Raw genomic sequence first — 17880 nt, forward strand, 5'->3', positions numbered from 1 at the left:
CCTGAACCTCCTGCCATCTCCCTCTTCTCCCCCTTTCACATCTGCTTTCTCCTGTCTCTGTCCTTCTCCTCCGTCCTCTGCTCCTCCCGCTCCTGCCTCCTGCTCCCTTTGCCTCTCCCCCTTCTCCCCCACCTCCCTGCCTGTCTCCCATGTCCTTTCCTCCTGCCTTTCCCTCCTGTGTTCTCCATCACCCTCTCCTCTCGCTGTCACCCCCTTTCCCTGTCGCCTCTGCTCCCTCCTCTGCCTGCCTCCCTCTTGTCCTCACTCCTCTCCTCCAGGCTCCTCTCCTCGCTCACTCCTCCCTCCTGCTCTCCTCCTCTCACCTCTCTTCTCTCCTCTTGCTTTTACTTCACTCCCGTCCTCCTCCCTCCCTGCTCTCAACCTCTCTTGTCTCCCCCTCCCCCATCCCTTCAGCCTCCCCCTCCATGAGTCTCCCCTCCCCTCACCCCCCCAGTCTCCCGACCCCTGCTACTTGCCTCCATTCTCTCCTCCCCTCCCTCCTGTCTCTTCTCTCCTGCTCCTTCCCCTTCTGCTGTCCCTTTTCACCTGTCTTCTCCCCTCCTTTCTCCCTCCTCCCCTCCCCTGCCTGCTCTTCTCTATTCTCTTCTCCTCCCTAAGCCTCCCCCTTGTGTCCTCTCTCCTCTCCCTGTCCTCTCTTCTCCATTCTCCTGTCTCTGCTCCCTTGTTTCCCTCCCCCTTTCCTGCCCATCTCTTCGCGCTCCCCTCTGCCCCATCTCCCTTCATCCTGCCTTCCCCCCCCCCACCCGAGCCTCCCTCTCCATCCTCCCCACCGGCTTCTCTGCTCCCTCCTCCCTTCTCTTTCCTCACCCCTCACCTGTTCTCCCCACTCTCCCTTCTGTCTCCTCTCATCTTCCCTCTCTCCTCTCCTCCTCCACCCTGTTACTTGCTTTTCTCATTTCTCTCTCCTGCGTCTCCCCTCCCTTCCTCTCCTCTCCCCTGCCTTCCCTCCCCTCTCCTCCTCTCCCCTGCCTTCCCTCCCTCTCCTCTCCCCACCCCTCTCCCCTGCCTCTCATGCCATCTCTTGCTCCTTCTCCACTTGCTTCTCCTCTCCCTGCCCGTTCTGTCTGTCTCTGTCTTCTGTTTCCACTCTCCTGCTCTCTCTCAACAAAAAAGGAAGAAACTCCTCTGCGAGCCCCCTGTCTAGGAGCACAGAGACCAGGGCAGATCCAGGCCCCACCATCCAGTGTGGGGTGCCGGCTGAGGGAGGTGTCTGCTCAGGAGGTATCAACTGAGGAAAACATCCTGAGCTGACCCAAACCAGGGGCATCTGCACAGAAGCAGCAGCAGGAGAGCTGGGGGCTGCCCCAGACATGCATGGTGCCCTGAAGGGGAGGGGCGGGGACACACAGAACTGCTCAGCCTGGCCGCACCCTGCTCCCCCATACCCCCCCCCGCCCCCGTGCCCCCACTGGTGGCCCGGGAAGCAAGTGCAGGCCCGACCCTTGGAGAGGTCAGAGAAGTTGGGGGCGCACATGTGACCCCCAAGCCCAGCCCCCCCAGGCAGAAGACACAAAGCCCAGATGCTCTTTTTTTTTTATTCGCTGCCATCGGTTTCATCATAATATCCAACAGGCATGGGGGAAATTATTCTCTAAACTCAGTCTGCCCGAGCTTTATGACAGGAAACCAGGCCCTTAGCACTCAGGGGAGGAAAAGCATCCAGGCAAGTGAAGGAAGGTCAAGGGCCAGCTGTGCTGGACAAGCCAGAGCCTCCGTGGCAGCATCCACATGGCGGCGGCATCCACATGGCGGCGGCGTCCACACCTCAGCCCACGCCGCCCCGGGTCAGTGGCTTTCAATCTCCTGCCTGATCTCGGAGATGTAGGGGTGGTCTTTGCCGTGCACAACCTCCATGATGGCGATGGCCTGGGGGAAAGGTGGGCTCAGCGAGGGGCGGGGCTGCCCGAGCCACGGTCACTGCAGCCCCAGTAGCCCGGATACTGCAGCACAACTCACTGGGGACAGAGGATTTAACCTGAAGCAGGTAACGGGACACGGGGGGTGCAGGAAGCCTCGGGGGCAGCAAACCCATGGTGATGCTGGCTTGGCCCTCGTGGCACCCTGGTCAGTGGCTTCTTCCCTTTAAAAAGGGCAGTGGGAAGTCCGGCCAGAGGGCGGCAGAGCTGGGCCTCTGGCTCCCACCTGTAGCCCCGCCTCCCACCTGCAGCCCCTCGGCTGAGGACCCCAGAGGCAAAGCTGACAACCAACCCAGCCCTCCGGGAGCGACGGCGGATGGACAGCGGGAAACACGCAGTGACTGAGCAGTGATGTCCTGTGACTGTGACGGGCCCATGGAAGTGGGGAGACGGGGATTATTAAAGGAAGTTGCTGAGACACCCCAGGAGACGAAGCAGAGGTCCTTACCCAAGGGGCCAGAGAGCTCCAAACAAAATAGCACCTGACGAAGACGTGACACTAAAGCTGCTGAGAGACAAATACTGGCCTCAGGAGGGCAGAGGGTGACCAGTGAGGGACCCGGTCGGCCAGTCGGTGGGTAAAACATTAGAAACATCAGAAGCACGAAGGGACTGGCCGGAGATAAAGGCTCCAACCCAGAGATCTATGCCCAGCAAGGCCAACACTGAAGGCAGAGGAGTAAGGAGCCCTGCGGAGAAGCAGAACCGAGAGAAGGTACCAGCACCTAGCTGCCCATGAAGGAGCTGTGAGGGTCCACTATGAGGCGAGGACAGCAGCGGGGACAAGGGGTCGCCACGGGCCTGCCCTGACCTCAGCAGAAGCTCAAACAGAATTGAAGGAAATAACAAGGACGAGGAGAGAGCGGTGCCTGCACGAAACACAGACCTCGAAAGTCAGACGACAGCAAAATCCAAGCTAAGGGAGTGGGACAGAGGGTGCCTGCCTCGGACCGTGAAGGCCGCGCAGCGCAAACCAGCGCTGGCCCCTCCCAGACTGGGAATAAGTTGGGCAGCCCTCACCACGGCTGTCCAGCTTGCTCCAGCCAAACCCGATACTGTTAGACAACAGCGGAAAGGAAAGGGGAGCCAAGCCGTGAAAGCGCAGCTGCCCCGCTCATAGGTTGTGTCTGAGACCCTGCACACAGTCACAGGACGGAGCAGCCCAACACGTGGGCTGCAGACCCACAGCCTTCACGCGCACAGCCGACGAGAAGCAACGCCAAGAAAACAAGTTATACTTGCTTCAAAAATAATTGACCTGAGAACTGACCTAGTTAAGGCAGTCAAGGGCCCAAACTAGAACCGAGAGATGGGACGAGGCCCCCAGCGACACAAGATAAAGATGGGGCCGGGAGAACTAGCCATCAGGATGACATGCGTTTAACACCATCGCCATCAAAAGGCAAGCCGTCTTTTTAAAGAAATGGAATAAAAAATACTTATATGGAAACACTGAAGACCTCAAATTCAAAAGCAGCCCTGAGGAAAAGAAGAACCGGTATCGGGTCACCGGACCTCAACTGTTACTATAAAAACATCAGCACTAGGAACAGTGTAGCCCCGGCCCAAAATGGACTCGTGGGGTCTGGAAGTCCAGAGGTCAGTCCCCATCATGCTGGCTCCCTGTCTGCCGAGCAGTGGGACCACCTAGTGGGAGAGTCTCCCTAAGTACTGGTGCTGGACACATGAGGCCCCCATCCCCAGCTTTTTAGTCAGAAGGGCTTTCTTTGGCTTTGGGGTTTTTTGCGGGTCCATATGAATTTTAGTAATCTCTGTTCTACTTCTTTGAAGAATGCACTGGGATTGCATGGAATCTGTGAGTTGCTTTGACAGTGATCCAGGAGCAGGGTACTAAGGTGACCGCCCCTCAGGGTTGAAGTTCTACACTGTGAAAAAATCAGAGATGCGGGCCTCCCCTGGTGGCGCAGAGGTTGAGTGCTGGGCTGCAAAGCTGCCCGCAGCCTCTGCAGCGCTGGTGATCCCTGGCCACCGGCGAGGGTCCCACATGACGTGCAGACCTCTCCTGCCACGCCCGCTGCTCCCCTCAGCAGTGTGTTTCGTCAGTCTGCCTGTTCTGTTCCCCACTCTGGCTCTGGTGAATTCTCTCACCCTCCCGCACTTCTGACTGTAGCCAGTGCTTGTATAAATAAACAAATGAATCTTTAAAAATAAAACCAAAAAAACCCAGAGATGCTTAAAAGCAAAAGCTGAAGAAAAAAAGGTGCTGGGAAAATTGGGAAATCCCACGTAAAAGAATGACACTGGATCACTCTAACCCCGAACCCAAGACGCAAGAATAAACTCCAAAGAGACTGGAGACTTAGATGTGGAAACTAAAACATCTAGAAGAAAACCACGGTGGTTCATTCCATGACATCAGCAAAACACTTCCGGTGATTTGCCCCCCTGGCAAGGGAACTGAAAATAGCAACTGGAATGGAGTCAAGTTTAAAACGATATTATACAGCAAAAGAAATTACAAGATGATTAAGAAGACTACTGAGTGGGAGAAAACAGTCACACAATATGGGACTGGAAAGGGGTTAATATTCAAGATATAACAAAAACCCACAACGGTGTGGGTTGAAGGGGGTGATAAAGAGACACCGTTAAAGGGGGTGAAAAAGTAAAACGGTTGGGAAAAAGTAAAATGAAAAAGATCGTGTATTCCTCTTAATATATTCTTCAAACTTTAAAAATAGAGCAGCTTTCATTTGGGGACAGTACATGGGACACAGCAACAGAGTCACGAGTGAGAGAGCCAGGGAGTGGAGGGTTTGCCTGCGTCCCCCCAGGCACCTGGCACCACCGCTCCTGCCTGGTGCCCTCACCTGCAGAACAGGGGCCAGACCCACTGCTTGTGATGTTCATACAAAGTGAGTGTCAAGCACAGTCCCTGGCATAGGAAAGCACATGTTGAATGTAGAAAGATTTTCTCCACACACATTCTCTTCCTGTGGCCCACCAGCTTGGCCCTGGCTTGGTGCTCCCACCCGGTCCGCCCTGAGCTGGCACTGAGCTATAGGCCGGCACCTGTGACTGCGACTGGCTGCTTAGTTGTCCCTCACGCTCCCGAGGCACCGAGTGTGATCTGAGGAGCAAATCCCACAGGCCACAAGGAAATACTACGTACGCTTAACTCACTCTCTGAGCCTGGCCAGTCCTTGGCGCTTCCATTTGGGGTAGCTGGGGGGCCTCTTTGCACCTGTCCACAGTCTACTGGGATGATCCCAGGAATTGGAGGATTCTGTGGTCCCCATGTAGACAAATGCTTTCTTATGGGAGTAAGCTGACTGTCCCAAAGATCACAACTTATCAGCTGCTGGTGCCTCTCATTAGGAGCAATGGAGTCAGTTCTTGGGGTGTGACTGTGAGGTCAGGTAGGGCCCCTGGCCCAGGGTGGCTGTCCAGCTCCGATCCAGGCAACTTGGCCGGGGAGCTGTTGTCCCAGGGCCTTAGCACAGGAGGTGGGTAGAGCCAAGATGTTCAAGGAGGAAGGAAGAGCCCCGCCCCCGCACACCTGCCCAGCCCAGCGTTGACCTGTGTGAATCCCGGTTTATTCCTCAGGAAGACCCAGCTCATGTGTGGAGCTGAAACACACACATAGGGCCTCGGCAGTCACCGTGCTCGGTGGCGCTGGTGAGCCCCAGAAACTGTGAACGCACAGCCCCAACACCGAGGTGCTCTCCAGACCCAGCTGCCAGGCTTCCTCCCCATTGGGGTTATACACCCCCAAATCCAAATGCTGACCCCCACCCCAGCCCATGGCCAAAGGGCGGATCAGAACTGTCCTGGCCACGACTTTACTGACTCCACCAACATGGCTGGGCGCTGGGGAGGTTGTCTGGGCATAGGAAAGTCTGACCTCAGGCCTCCCACATACCTTCTTGAGGGCCTTCTCTCCAGCTGACCTGTTCTCCAAACCCATGTACAGCCTGCCCAGCTTGAGCCACATGGAGGCCACGTTGAGGGAGTACAGAGGGTAGTGCTTGCTGGAGGGAGAAGGCAGGGATGAGTCACGGGTGGCCCTGCAAAGCCCTGCCCTGTGACCCCAAGTCCGGGTAACCACTCCACGCAAGCTGGCCAGGGCCCCCAGCCCTTCCTGTGCTGCAGGTAACTAACCCTCACCTTGGCTGCCACTTGGCAGCAGCTGGGCACACCCCCAGGAACCCTAGGAAGGGCAGAGCCACAGGGTCTGTGGCCTGGAGACCCCAGCTCCTATCTCACTCCACCTCCTGCTGGGTCTACAATGCGTGACAATGACCCCCGCTAGTCAGCAAAAGGCCACCTGTGGTTTCCACTCTCACTAGAGGCCGAGAGGGTTCTAGGTGGAGCAGGATTCCCTCCTGGTCTTGACTGAAGGCAGGCAGTGGGGCCTAGGAGAGAGCCACCTCCCTGGAGCAGACTGGGGCGGGGGGGCAAGGTGGAAAAGGGGAGGCGGGAGGGGAGACTTTATTTGCAGGCTGCTCGCCAGGCCACCTGGAGGATGGGTGGCCCCACAGAAGGCAGCAATTCTCTGTGCCCCCCACCCACAGATTGCTCAGAGGGCTTGGAGGACCATGTGTAGGAGACAGGCTGCCTCACCTTCCCCAGGGAAGAATGGGAGACTGAGATGGCCCCATGGCAGCAAATCCTGTTTCCCAGATGGGATGTCAAGGGCCCCTGTCCTCCGGGGGCCCCTTACTGGCCAGCCCATAAGGGCTGGCCATGGCGCCTGCAGACTCTGGGGTCCCCAGTCTGACCACATTCATGAGAAACCCTTGGGTGGCAGGGGGGAGTGGCGTCACAGGGATTTCAGGACTATGCCTGGAGATTCTGATCCACCAGGTCTTGGGGAAATGCTGTACACATGGACTGTAGAGGACCTGACCGAGGCCATCCCCACCCACGGGTGGCTGGTGGGGCTAGGGGACGATGCCCAGCTGTCCTCCTAAAGGTAACCCCCTCAACAGGACGTGTCCCTACGGCCGATCCTTATCTTTCCTACGTGTTAAAACCCAGCTATGTGGGGGCTGTGAAATGGTCACCAGGGGTCCCTGGGGTCCCCACTTGCCAATGGGGTCAGCAATCTGAAGTGTAAGAAGGGGTGGCAGTGGTGACGGAAAGCAGGGCTTGGGGGACCCCTGACCACAACCAGAGGCCCAAGTGGCAGGGCCAAAGGGGTCTCCGGGCCTGAAGGGCTGTGGGCTGCGACCTGGATAGTGCCTGACCAGTACCCCCAACCTGCGCTCACTGCCTCCCACATGTCTCTCCGGATAGTCTGGGGACAGGCCAGCTCCACTAAGCAGCACCTGCACGGACCTCTCACTGGGAGTCTTGAAACCAGCGTGACCTCACCAGTTTCTGCCATGGGTGCTGGGCCCAGACAGCCCCCACCCTTCCAAGGCCAGCCAGGCCTTCCCAGTCAGCCCGGTGCAGGCTGGTCACCTGTAGGGCTTGATGATCTTCTGGCCATAGCGCAGGGCACCCTCCCAGTCCTGCAGGTACAGGCACACGCCCATGGCCTGGTACATCATGTGCAGCACGTATACGTTACTGTCCTCGAACACCGAGCTCATCTTCTCCTGGCTGAGCTCGCAGATCTCCAGCAGCTCGCTGGGGGGCGCTCTGGAGTCAAGGCACAACAGGGCCAGGCGGGACACAGACGGTCCTCCCTCTGCTCCACCGCCCCCCCTCCCCCTGGAAAAGTCCATCACAGCCACCCAAGTCCGAGGTGAGGAAGCCATTTTTCTTGGACACAATGAAGGGCCGGAGCCCTCCACCCTGGAACCGGAGGCCCTTACCCACAGGGCCGCATGGACGAGGACCTGCCTCCTCCACCTGCAGCCTCCAGACCCTCATGGGTGGGACTTACCACAGGGAGGCGCCTGCCAGTCCACTGGGAAGCCCCTTCTAGAGCAGGCCCAGGTTGGCACCTTCCTCCAAGCTGAGGCCAGGGGGCCAGTGAAGGTGGCCAGTGGTTGCGAGGGTTGCTGGCAGGCCACACCTGATGCTGCCTGGGAAACAGGTGCGCTCTGCGGGCTGGTTCCCCTCTGGCTTGGGAATGGCCACGTCCCTACCTCAGGGGCCTTGGGGGTATTGGGTGGCACCCTAGTAACAAAGCCTAAGCCAGAGCCCTGATAAATTGAGGGCTCTTGGGGATGGTTCCTCGCAGCATTAGGCAATGAAGCTGCCCCACACTGTGCTTTCAGCCAGCTCTGGAAGCCAGAGCAGGAGCTGCCACATGACCCAGGCATGGCCTTGTTCACAGGGGCGGCTTGTCGGACTCTGGGGTCCCTGCCCATTCCCCCCCCCCCCCCCCACCGGCCGGCTGCGAGGATATATTTGTAGTGCTTGGCCCTCCGGAACTCCTCAATGACGTTGCGGGCGTAGCGGACCATATCCCGGACAGTCTCTGCCTTCGGTGGGTCATTGAGCTTCCGGATTTCCACCTTGGCCTTATCCTGAGGGGAACGTCACGTGGTCACAGGGTCATCGCTGAGGATCCGCTGGCAGGGATGCCCCTTCATTTTCCCTACAGAGGTGGAGGCTCCCCATTTTAAAGTTACAAAAGCCAAGAACTGGAACAATCTATGTGTCCAATGATGGCCAAATGGCCGAGGAGGCTGTGGTGCAAGAGCGCATGAGGGCCTGAGGCAGCTGGAGTGAGGGGGAGAGATGGGATCCTGCTGTGTGCAACAGCACGGATGGGCCAGAGCGCCTGACGCTCAGCTAAAGTCCAGACGCAGACACCCGTTGGTTTCACCCTTGTGTCCCCCTAGAGGAAAACTAAGCCTTGAAAAAAACCACCTTTGGACTATTAAATAAAATCACAAAACAATGAGGAGTTGCTATTCCATTACTTTCTTCCAAAGATAAACAGCCAAACATCACCTTCCTAGACAGTTCCTAAGAGGCCAGGCCCTCGGCCACGTCTGACGTGTCTGCTCAGCTACAACTCGTGAGACTACGGGCAGCAGGCGCCGGTGCAGCACACCCCTGAGGAAATTCTGCATGTTCTGGCAAGTAGCTCAGAAGGCCTGAGAATCACTCTGGGGTGCTCCCCCCCCCATTTACCTCTCTTGAATGGCCACTTCTCAGCAAACAGCCACCGGACAGACAGACCGACCTGCTCTCACCTGGACAGGATAATGGGAACACCCTCCCGGCACCAGAGCTGGTCCAGTTGGATGCCCTGGGCGGGTTTTGGGGTCAAGACCCCCTGGTGGAGGCAGCCCAAGTCAGCCAAGGTGCCCTGTGCACGGAGGTCCCGAGCAGCGGGGTGGCGGGGGGGGGGGGGTGCCGGGTGGCAGCGGGGCTCACCTTGTCTCTGGAGGTGCATTCCCGGCACTGGCAGGTGAAGAAGTAGGCGTCCCGGAGGCGGTCATTCCTGTCCTCTGTGGGGTACAGGAGGTCGATGTAGCTGGTGAAAATCTGCGGGTCCAAAGGTTGCGCTCAGACAGCCTGGCCAGCTCTGCCATGCTCTGCAGCCCCCGGGACCACATGGAGTTCAGGACGTGCTCGACTTAAACTCAGCTCAGGCCTGGCATTGTCCAGCCAGCCTGGTGGGAGAAGGTGCCTTTCTTTCCCCGTCTAGACACTTGCAGAATCCCCCGGATGGCCAGCTGGAGGACACAGAGCACCCCGCAGCTGCCTCTCCCCAAAGGCAGCAGGTTGAGGGTCTGTCTGGGCAGTGGGCGCCTAGACTCGTGGAGAGAGACCCCGCTCAGCTGGGCCTGCCCCATTACCTTCCTTTCCCACCTGGCCTGCTCAGCTGTGGCACCACACGGAGGACGCGTGGACACGCGTGGACACACGCAGGGGGAATTCTCCCTCTGGCCTTCCCCAGCAGGGCCAGGCACTTGGAATCACCTTATCTTTCAGCACACGGGACCCCGTCCTGATTTTTCCTAACGGGGTCTGTGAGGCTGGGCATATGGAGAAGGCCAGCCTGACCAGGATCTGCTCCCTGGAACAGCCCGTGGCTCATCCCACACCATCAGGCACATGTCACCCGGAACAGATGGATATCACGAAGCCGCCGGCCTGCCAGGAGCTGGGGTGCTGGCTGGCTGGCTGGGAGCCAGCACAGGCCTGCGCACCTGTAGGGGCGGCCCTGACCCCCAGCCCAGAGAGCAGTGTGGGGTCTCATGGCAACTCCTGACACTGGGGAAAGGGCTCTTTGCTCTTTGAAGGGTAAATCACCCTTGAAGCTGTGACTGCCCCAAATGGGGTGCCCTGCCAGGGAGGCAGAGTGGCCTTGGCCTGGCTACCCTGTCTTTTGAGTGATGGACACAGTGCAACAAGCAGGCATGCCCAGCAGATGGCGACAAAGGCCACTTGGTTTCAGTGCTGGGACCCAGAGGACAAACCCATCCTCACACGGGCAGCCCAAGAGCTCAGGGAGATGGACACCCAGACTCACTGTCACAGTCTGCTTCAACAGAAGAGGCACCAGGATTGTTCCTGAAGGACATCTGAAAGCGAGACACTCCGACCCCAAAGCAGGAGGCCCTGGTGATAAATCTGCGCACTGGGGGAGCTGCAGGTCAATCCCCCAGGTGCGGGCCAGTAATAACTGCCCAAAACCAATGCATCACCACCCGGCACTCTGACCCCAGACACGCACCTTTAAACAGTACCAACCTTAGAGCCTCCCTGCACCTGGGGGCACAGGGCATCACCAGCACCCAGCGAGGCCAGCCTTTCCAGGCAAGTTGTAGGTACCTCCTGGCCCCAGGCTGCCTCCACGTGTCCCGTGAACCTCACCCCCGTGAACCTCACCCCAAAGAAGCACCCCAATTTCTGACGTGGAACTGACAGGACATGTCCCTGAGGTTATGACTGCAGCAACCGTGAAAGAAGCACTCTGAGTTCTGACGTGGAACTGATAGGACATGTCCCTGTGGCTGTGACCGCGGCACTGTGAGCGGCTGCCTCCCTTGTGTGTCAGTGCTGGGTCTTGCAGGGGGATGACACCCACCGACGTCCACTAGTCACGAGGAAGAGCTTGGCTCAATTGCGTAAACACCCCCCCACCCCTCCTCGGTTCTGCTGCTCCTGGAGATTCCTCCGTGAAGAGCCCTCTGGGGCATGTCCTCTCTTGGGGGCACTGGTGAGTGGCAATAGTGGGATCCCCATGGGGTAGCCAGGGTGAGGGGAGCTGCCTGGGGCACCCATCCACACTGTGCCTGGCCAGGTCAGGCCATGAGCTGCTGACCCATCCCGGGGTGAGCCCGGCACGTTGCCTGGGGTCCTGCGTGGGCCCCCCAACCCCTCACCTCCTCTCCAGGACCGATGTCCTGAACCGCTCGCACTTCTGCCAGGGTCCCCTTGTAGGTGACAATGACGTTGGGGCAGCAGCTATGGTTCATCAGGGCGACGCTGCAACCAGAGAGACTGTGTTCTCGGGGAGCCAGCTGCTGCCCGCCCTGGCCATCAGCTCGCTCCATTACAGAAACTGGTCCCTGTGAGATGCAAGCTCCCCCCTATGGCCATCGAGGGCCAGGACATCCTTCTCCACACTCCTGGGACACATCCAGCATCTTAAACCCCAGCAATGGTGAAAGGTGACATCTACCGTGATGTCCAGGCCACATACTAAACCCAACAAACAACCCCTCTTGCTAGTGAGGCAGGACTCAGACCCCGATTCTGCAGCATACCCCGCCCCACAGCAAGGCCTGCGAGGCCATACCAGCACCGCATGAGCAGCTTCCCATATCACGGGGGGTTTCTGATATGCTCCCCGCAAAGGAGAGTAAATCATCACTTTGGGTGACGCCAGCTTCCGGGGTGGGTGACCACCAGGCCTGCAAGAGCCCGTATGACCATCTCGGCCCCTTGCTTTCCTCACCTGTAAACTGGGGACCCTACCGCTCACTGCTGCCTCCCAGGGACGGGGAGAAGGGAGAACAGCCTTGGGGAGGGGCTCTGAGCTGCTGACATACAAGGCCAAAGTTCTGAGCAATTTATAAACTAGGGTGTTTGATTCCCCAAATGCTGCCATTGAAACCACAGTGCTGAGGTGATTCCAGCCCAAAAGGATTTTCTCCCAATTATAACTGCCTGGGAACTGGGGTCAGAGGGGCCCTCACGTTCACAGGAGTCACTCTGGTGGCCAGTTACCCACCTGACCCCAGCTACCACCCACCTGACCCCAGCCACTACCCCTCCTGCTGCCCCGGGAGTGAGGAAACACACGGACGCGGTGAGCCCAAGGCTGCCGTGTACAGGGTGCGGCCCCTGCACTCACCACACACAAACCACACTCACCCCACACATCCCATACCCACACCCCCCCCACTCCCTCCACACCCCCCCTCCACATGCACACACTAATGCACCCTTTCTGCCAGAGGGTGAGTGACCACAGACACCACCCCGCCCTCCCCACCTTCCTGGCCAAGCGGGCGCAAGGAACCAGGCCTGGGAAGTCTGACAAGTACCCGCACAAAAGCTGTTATCAGCAGAAAAGCAGATTACCAGAACATTCCTGCAGAAGTCGTAACGCATGTCAAGAGCCTCCTGGGTATCTTTGTAAGGTGCGGAAAGCATGAAGCTGAGCACAGTTTGCCTCGACCACACTTTCCTTGGCAAAACCTTGGCCCCCGTCAGCAACCGTCCCTTCAGCCCCCTCAGCCCCAAGACCCAACGGGCCTGCTGAAGGCCTCGCAGCCTTTCTCTTTTGTCCTCCTCCCAAGGGCCACAGACCCAAAGAGCATCTTCCCACGACGCCTCCTTCCTCACTCTGGGGGTGCCTCTGCAGGTGACCCCCCTGGGCCACAGGGACAGGGATATGACACGATTAACTCTCTGGTTCAAGAAAGCCGGCGACGGGGCTCACAGAAGCTTCTGCCCAGACCGGAATGAACCCCCCTGGGTCCTTAGGATGCAGAAGGTGCAAAGAAAAGGCAGCAGCAGACACCCCAGATGTCACCTTTGCCTTTGCTTCACCCTGAAGCAAGGGCCCCCGGCAGCTGCAGGAGCAAGGCCGCTGCAGACATGGGTGATTATGACAGGGACACAGGACAGCAGCGCCACCCGCTGGACACGGGGTGAGGGCCTGAGCTCCGGAGACTGAGGCCTGAAGTCACCCCACCCATGGAAAAGACCCCACCTGCCTGAGCTTGGGGCACCGCCTGCCCCTGGCCACCTTCCTGGAGCCAGTGGGCGCCCCAAGTCCCCGAGTGTTCCTGTTGGCTCAGTAAGCAGTTGCCAAAGGACACTGCTCTGTGCGCACATGGCCTGTGGCCAGCTCCGCTGGGGGAGTAGTACTGTGAGTCCATGCAAGGCTAAGTTTCCAGCACACACAGGCAGCCCCCGCCCGGCAGGCCCGGCCCCCCTTCCACGTACCCTGAAATAAATCTCATAACCGTCCCCCACCTGTAGGACCCGCCGAGTAGCTCTCCTCCCAACTACCACCTTCAGATCCTTGAATGGAGAGGAAATATTTTGAAATCTGACAGGATTAGAAAGGGGTCTTAATTCACTCGGAATTTCTGTCTGCCACATGCAGTTAAATAGGTTATTTAAAAATCAAAAAACCCTCAAATTAGCATTAAATAAGCAAAGAGAAATGAAGTCAAACTCAGCCTACTCGGGAAATATTGCTGATCCCAAATGAGAAAGTTCTTCATCTTCAATTGTGAAGCCGTTACAGTTCACCTGCAGCGGGGCGGGGAGAGAGAGACTGAGCTCAGACTTCCGACAGAAACTTTTCTTAAATTCAGATCTCCAACAAGTCAACCAGCAAGGCGCTCTGGGCGGGCGAGTGTTCTAGACCACGGTGGCCTTTGTCCTGCCCACAAGTCCTGTGTGTGAACAAGCAGAACGTTAGGGGGAAGCCCCCAGCCTGGCCAGCACCCATGTGCTCCTTTGTGGGGGTGCTGATGGCCTTGAAGCCAAACTGCAGGCACTCCTCCTACCTGCAACCCCCCTCTCCTGGAAACGTCCCCAGAGTGAGCTTGAGCCTTGAAGGAAAGATCCACCACCTCGGACCGGTCAAGTCATGTCAGGAGCAAGCACTTGGTGACAGTGACCCCGTAATAGGGGTTCAGACCACATATGGGCTCTGCACCCAAAGCCCCTCCCACCTGCCAGCGGCCCCGCCATGGGAGCTGCCCTTAGTGCCGAGTTAGGGGTTTGGGCACCTAGCCGCAGCACCCCCAGGATGGAGGTGGGGGGCCCGGGCTGGCACGGCGGCCCCAGTGGGTGGCGTGGGCTGGTAGCACTTGTCCTCCTACTCTGGAGTCGTCTGTGGGGACACCGAAAGTCCCTTCTCAAGCTTCCATGGGAAAAAGGGGCAATGCGTGCATGCTGGTGTGTACATGCTGCTCAGATGAACACTAACCTGCTTGATCTCAACTAGCCTAGTTCACACTACATCAGGCAGCTCCCTGCGCGAGTGTGAGTCTGCTTGTGTCCCCAGTGCCTGGGCCCTCCAAATCAGTCCACATTTCACACTGAGTCATTTTCACCACGAATGTTCTGTGGCTGGGGGCTCAGGCCTGCTCCTGCCCCTGTGCAAGAGAAGCTCTCCCGTCACTGCTGCAGTGGAGACGGCCCGTGTGGGTTCCTCCCGCTCCCCCAGTCATCCCACCCTGTCCAGTTCCCATAAAGTCCTGGAACTTGTTTTGAAAAAAATCTGTAGAAGTCCAGTCCGCCACTGTCCCCTGTTGCCAAGGAAGGGAGGGCCTGGACCCCCGGGGCCTGAACAGTCGGGGGTCTTCACCACTCCAGGTTAACATGCAGGACGCAGAACACCACTTGTCCAGGTTCCACAGCGCACAAGAAGTGCCATGACACACGAGGGCTGACCCAGCAAAGTGCTGATGGCGTGTTTCCCAGGCGGCTGGGGTCGGGTGGCAGGCGCGGTGGTGCACAGCCTTTCCTCGATGGGTGATTTTTTAAATGGAAGAATTATGGGTGCCTTCCATCTTTTTCTTCTTTTCAATATTAATGTAAGAAATTTAAAAAATCACCCAGCAGAAAAGCAAAAACACCCCACAGAGAAAGGCAGCCCAACATGAGTGCCTCACTTCAGCTTGTCCAAAGTAAATACAGGATGAACATTTTCACAGCACACACCTTCTCTTACCCTGCTTTTGCACTTAATGTCACATTGCGTTTCAGAACAGTCATAATATATTTTTCTCTATGCAAACATGTGTCATGACTTTTCTGATAACCCAATATCTGCACTTAATGGGCCCCCCTCTTCAGCCTTTGAAATACAACTGTAAAGACCATATACCCGCATCACAAGGCCGTGCCATAATTTAGTTCTCAAACTCCTACCACTGGCCGTTCAGATTTCTTTTATTGTTGTTTTTTTTCAAGATTTATTTTTATTTATTTATGCATACAAGAACCGAGGTGTAGGCCAGAGGTGTGTGTGGTGAGAGGATTCACCAGAAACACAGTGGGGAGCAGAACAGGTGGATCCACTGAAATATACTGCTGAGGGGAGCAGTGGGAAGACAGGAGAGGTCTGCTGAGCCATGTGGGTCAGCTTTCTGGCCAGGAATCGAACTCAGGCCCTTGCATTGGCAGTGTTGAGACTTAACCCCCAGGACACCAGGGAGACCCCCAGGTTTCCTTTTTTCTAAAAGAACCCCACAATAAATAATCTGTGTATCAACCTCTGCCCGAAGTTTGATTACTTACCCCGGGCAGCTTCCTGCACATGGGATGAGGGGTCAGTGGGCACAGGTCCTGGGCATGGAAGTGTACAGTGCGCTCTTCTCCCCAGAGACACCTGGTCAGGCGGTGACACACCCCAGGGAGCTGCCTTCCTGGACCTCCCCTGGACGCTCACCTCCACTAGTGCCCAGGTGGGGGATAGGCCAGGTTGTGAGAGGGAGCGGAGTCCCACCCAGCTGTGGGGCCAGCCTGGCTGCCAGGAACAGGAAGGAGAAAGTGGCCAACGTGGGTTAGTCGCAGGTGCAGGCCCAGCCCCGGCAGGACCCACATCCAGTGATTCTTTCAGGCTTTGTCTCTAGTACATGTCTTGATCATGAGGAGTAAAAAATTAGAACTATACCGTGGGTGAATAGTAAAGGAATTTCCATGCTTGTGGACAGCTGTGGCTTTGGGGTTTTCTGGCATCGAGTTCTGTAATGGCTTTTAGGGTGCTCTGGTCTGGAAGCCTCTCTGGTCCTTCACTGACTGATGCTGGTAAAGCTGGGTTTCTCCCAGGAAGATTTCTTAGCAAACTTCAGGAAAGAGCCCCCACCCCTGCAGCTGGATCCACTGGGGCTCGGCCCAGTGGGCTGTCCTCCCTGGGGTGGAGGGCAGACCCCCTCCTGGGCACACCCAGTGCTGGTGGGCATTTAAGAAATACCGGGGGGAGGGGTTCACAAGAAGGAAAGTGAATGTTAAGGCAGGAATCTCCTGTGGACTTTCTGGAGAGCTTCTGGGGTGTCCCAGCCCGGGACGCCAGCAGCCCTATGTCCCCCCAAGCTTTCTGTGGCCACAGAGGCTCAGGCTTCCACTCAGCTCCACTCACTAGCGAGGGCCAACAGACGCCTGACCTGCCCAGGCGGTGGCCTGAGGGGGCACGGCTGGTCAGGCAGAGCCACCTCCCCAGTGTGCTTACCTGGGCAAAGAGCACCACTAGACTCCCGTTGTCGGGGAACTCCAGGTGCTTGGAGTAAAAGTGATGGAGGGCAGCGATGTCGCTCTGAATCAAGTCCTTCTTCTCATTGTCTAACTTGTCCAGATCTGTGGATGACAAGCCATGATTCACTGGCGGAAAACTGTGGACCCTGAGTGTGGCCCTGTTCCGCCAAGAGGGTCTGGGCAGGAGAGGGCAGGCCCAGCCCTAGTGGGCTTCCTCCCCCACACGTCCATGTGATAAGACCCACGTGGCCAAGGCCGAGCCTCTCTCCTCATCCCTGGACAAATGCCAGCCCGTCAGGACAGGAAATTTCCACAGGCTCTAGCAGCTGAGTGGCAGGGGGTGCCACCTGTGTGGTCTAGTTGGAGCACCGGGTGCCCTGAAACCTGGTCGAGTACCTGAGGCTGGCTGAACTGCTGATGTCAGCAAGGTGGCTGCCACCAAAGGGCCTGCAGGTCCGGCCAGTGTGTAAACACTGCCAGCATAGACCTTGCCTCCTGTCTTCATCCGTGTCCTCCCCTAGATGGGGTGGACAGGCCCCTGGACAGACAGACAAGACACTCACGTGATTCAAACTCCTTCACAGCCAGCAGCTTCTCTGAAGGCGTCCGCTCTGGGTGGCTCTTCTAGAAGTCGGGAAGAAACCACACGGCAGACCATCAGCAGGCGCTCGTCACGGGCCGACAGACAAGCGCGTCCTGTCCCCAGGAGCTGGGCTGGCCCCAGACGTGCTAGGTGGGACTCCGCTCCCTCTCACAGCCTAGCATCTCCCCCTGCACCCTGGACACCTAGTGGAAGGGACCTTTCCAGCCAGCCAGGCTGGACCTAGGCATCTGCCTGACACCCAAATCCAGAAGACCCTTCTGAAAAGCCTTACAAAAGGTCTGCCTCACTCTGACACCCTGATAACACGATGTTGACACCCCAATAATGTGATGCACATGGTGGGCTCTAAAATGTTTGTTATGGAAAGGCCGGCGGCAAGCCACCAACTTTTTAGGGTCCTTACTTAAAAGGACTGAGTCTGCACATGAACCATGCTATTTATTATTTCTCCTGCTTAAAAGGAACAAAATCGAACCCCCCATCCATTTTCCACTTTCTTTAAGCATAGGCGAAAATGATCTCAAATTCTGTTTCAAAAAGCACACTTTTGGTGGGATCCGCGAGCCCAGATGCACTTTAAACACGCTGCCCGCTTTGTTCTAGACGCCCTGAGAGGAGCTAACAATAGTAAGCCCGTCAGGCTTTGAGAACATGAATAAACTTGATGTTGACAAGAGTTCAAACGCGGCGCTCAGGAGCTGGCCCCAGGCCCGTCTTTGTGATCTGGTGCTTCAATTC

The 17880-nt window shown here is 57.4% G+C and overlaps 1 protein-coding gene across 1 annotated transcript in view; it reads right to left on the minus strand.

The window, feature by feature from the left end:
* Positions 1-1542: 1542 nt before the first annotated feature.
* The window catches only part of SMYD2 (SET and MYND domain containing 2), a 38570-nt gene continuing 22232 nt past the window's right edge, over positions 1543-17880 (minus strand). The window contains exons 4-12 of the mRNA XM_037497893.1: positions 17102-17162; positions 16516-16640; positions 13516-13583; positions 11198-11300; positions 9240-9350; positions 8260-8380; positions 7365-7539; positions 5821-5929; positions 1543-1887 (exon numbers count right to left, since the gene is read on the minus strand). Coding sequence (XP_037353790.1) covers positions 1807-1887; positions 5821-5929; positions 7365-7539; positions 8260-8380; positions 9240-9350; positions 11198-11300; positions 13516-13583; positions 16516-16640; positions 17102-17162 — 954 coding nt within the window. The 3' untranslated portion in view covers positions 1543-1806. The remainder of the gene's footprint in view (positions 1888-5820; positions 5930-7364; positions 7540-8259; positions 8381-9239; positions 9351-11197; positions 11301-13515; positions 13584-16515; positions 16641-17101; positions 17163-17880) is intronic.

The sequence above is a fragment of the Talpa occidentalis genome, unplaced genomic scaffold (assembly GCF_014898055.3).
Source record: "Talpa occidentalis isolate TD23 unplaced genomic scaffold, MPIMG_talOcc4v2.1 talOcc4.8, whole genome shotgun sequence".
NCBI classification, from domain to species: Eukaryota; Metazoa; Chordata; class Mammalia; order Eulipotyphla; family Talpidae; genus Talpa; species Talpa occidentalis.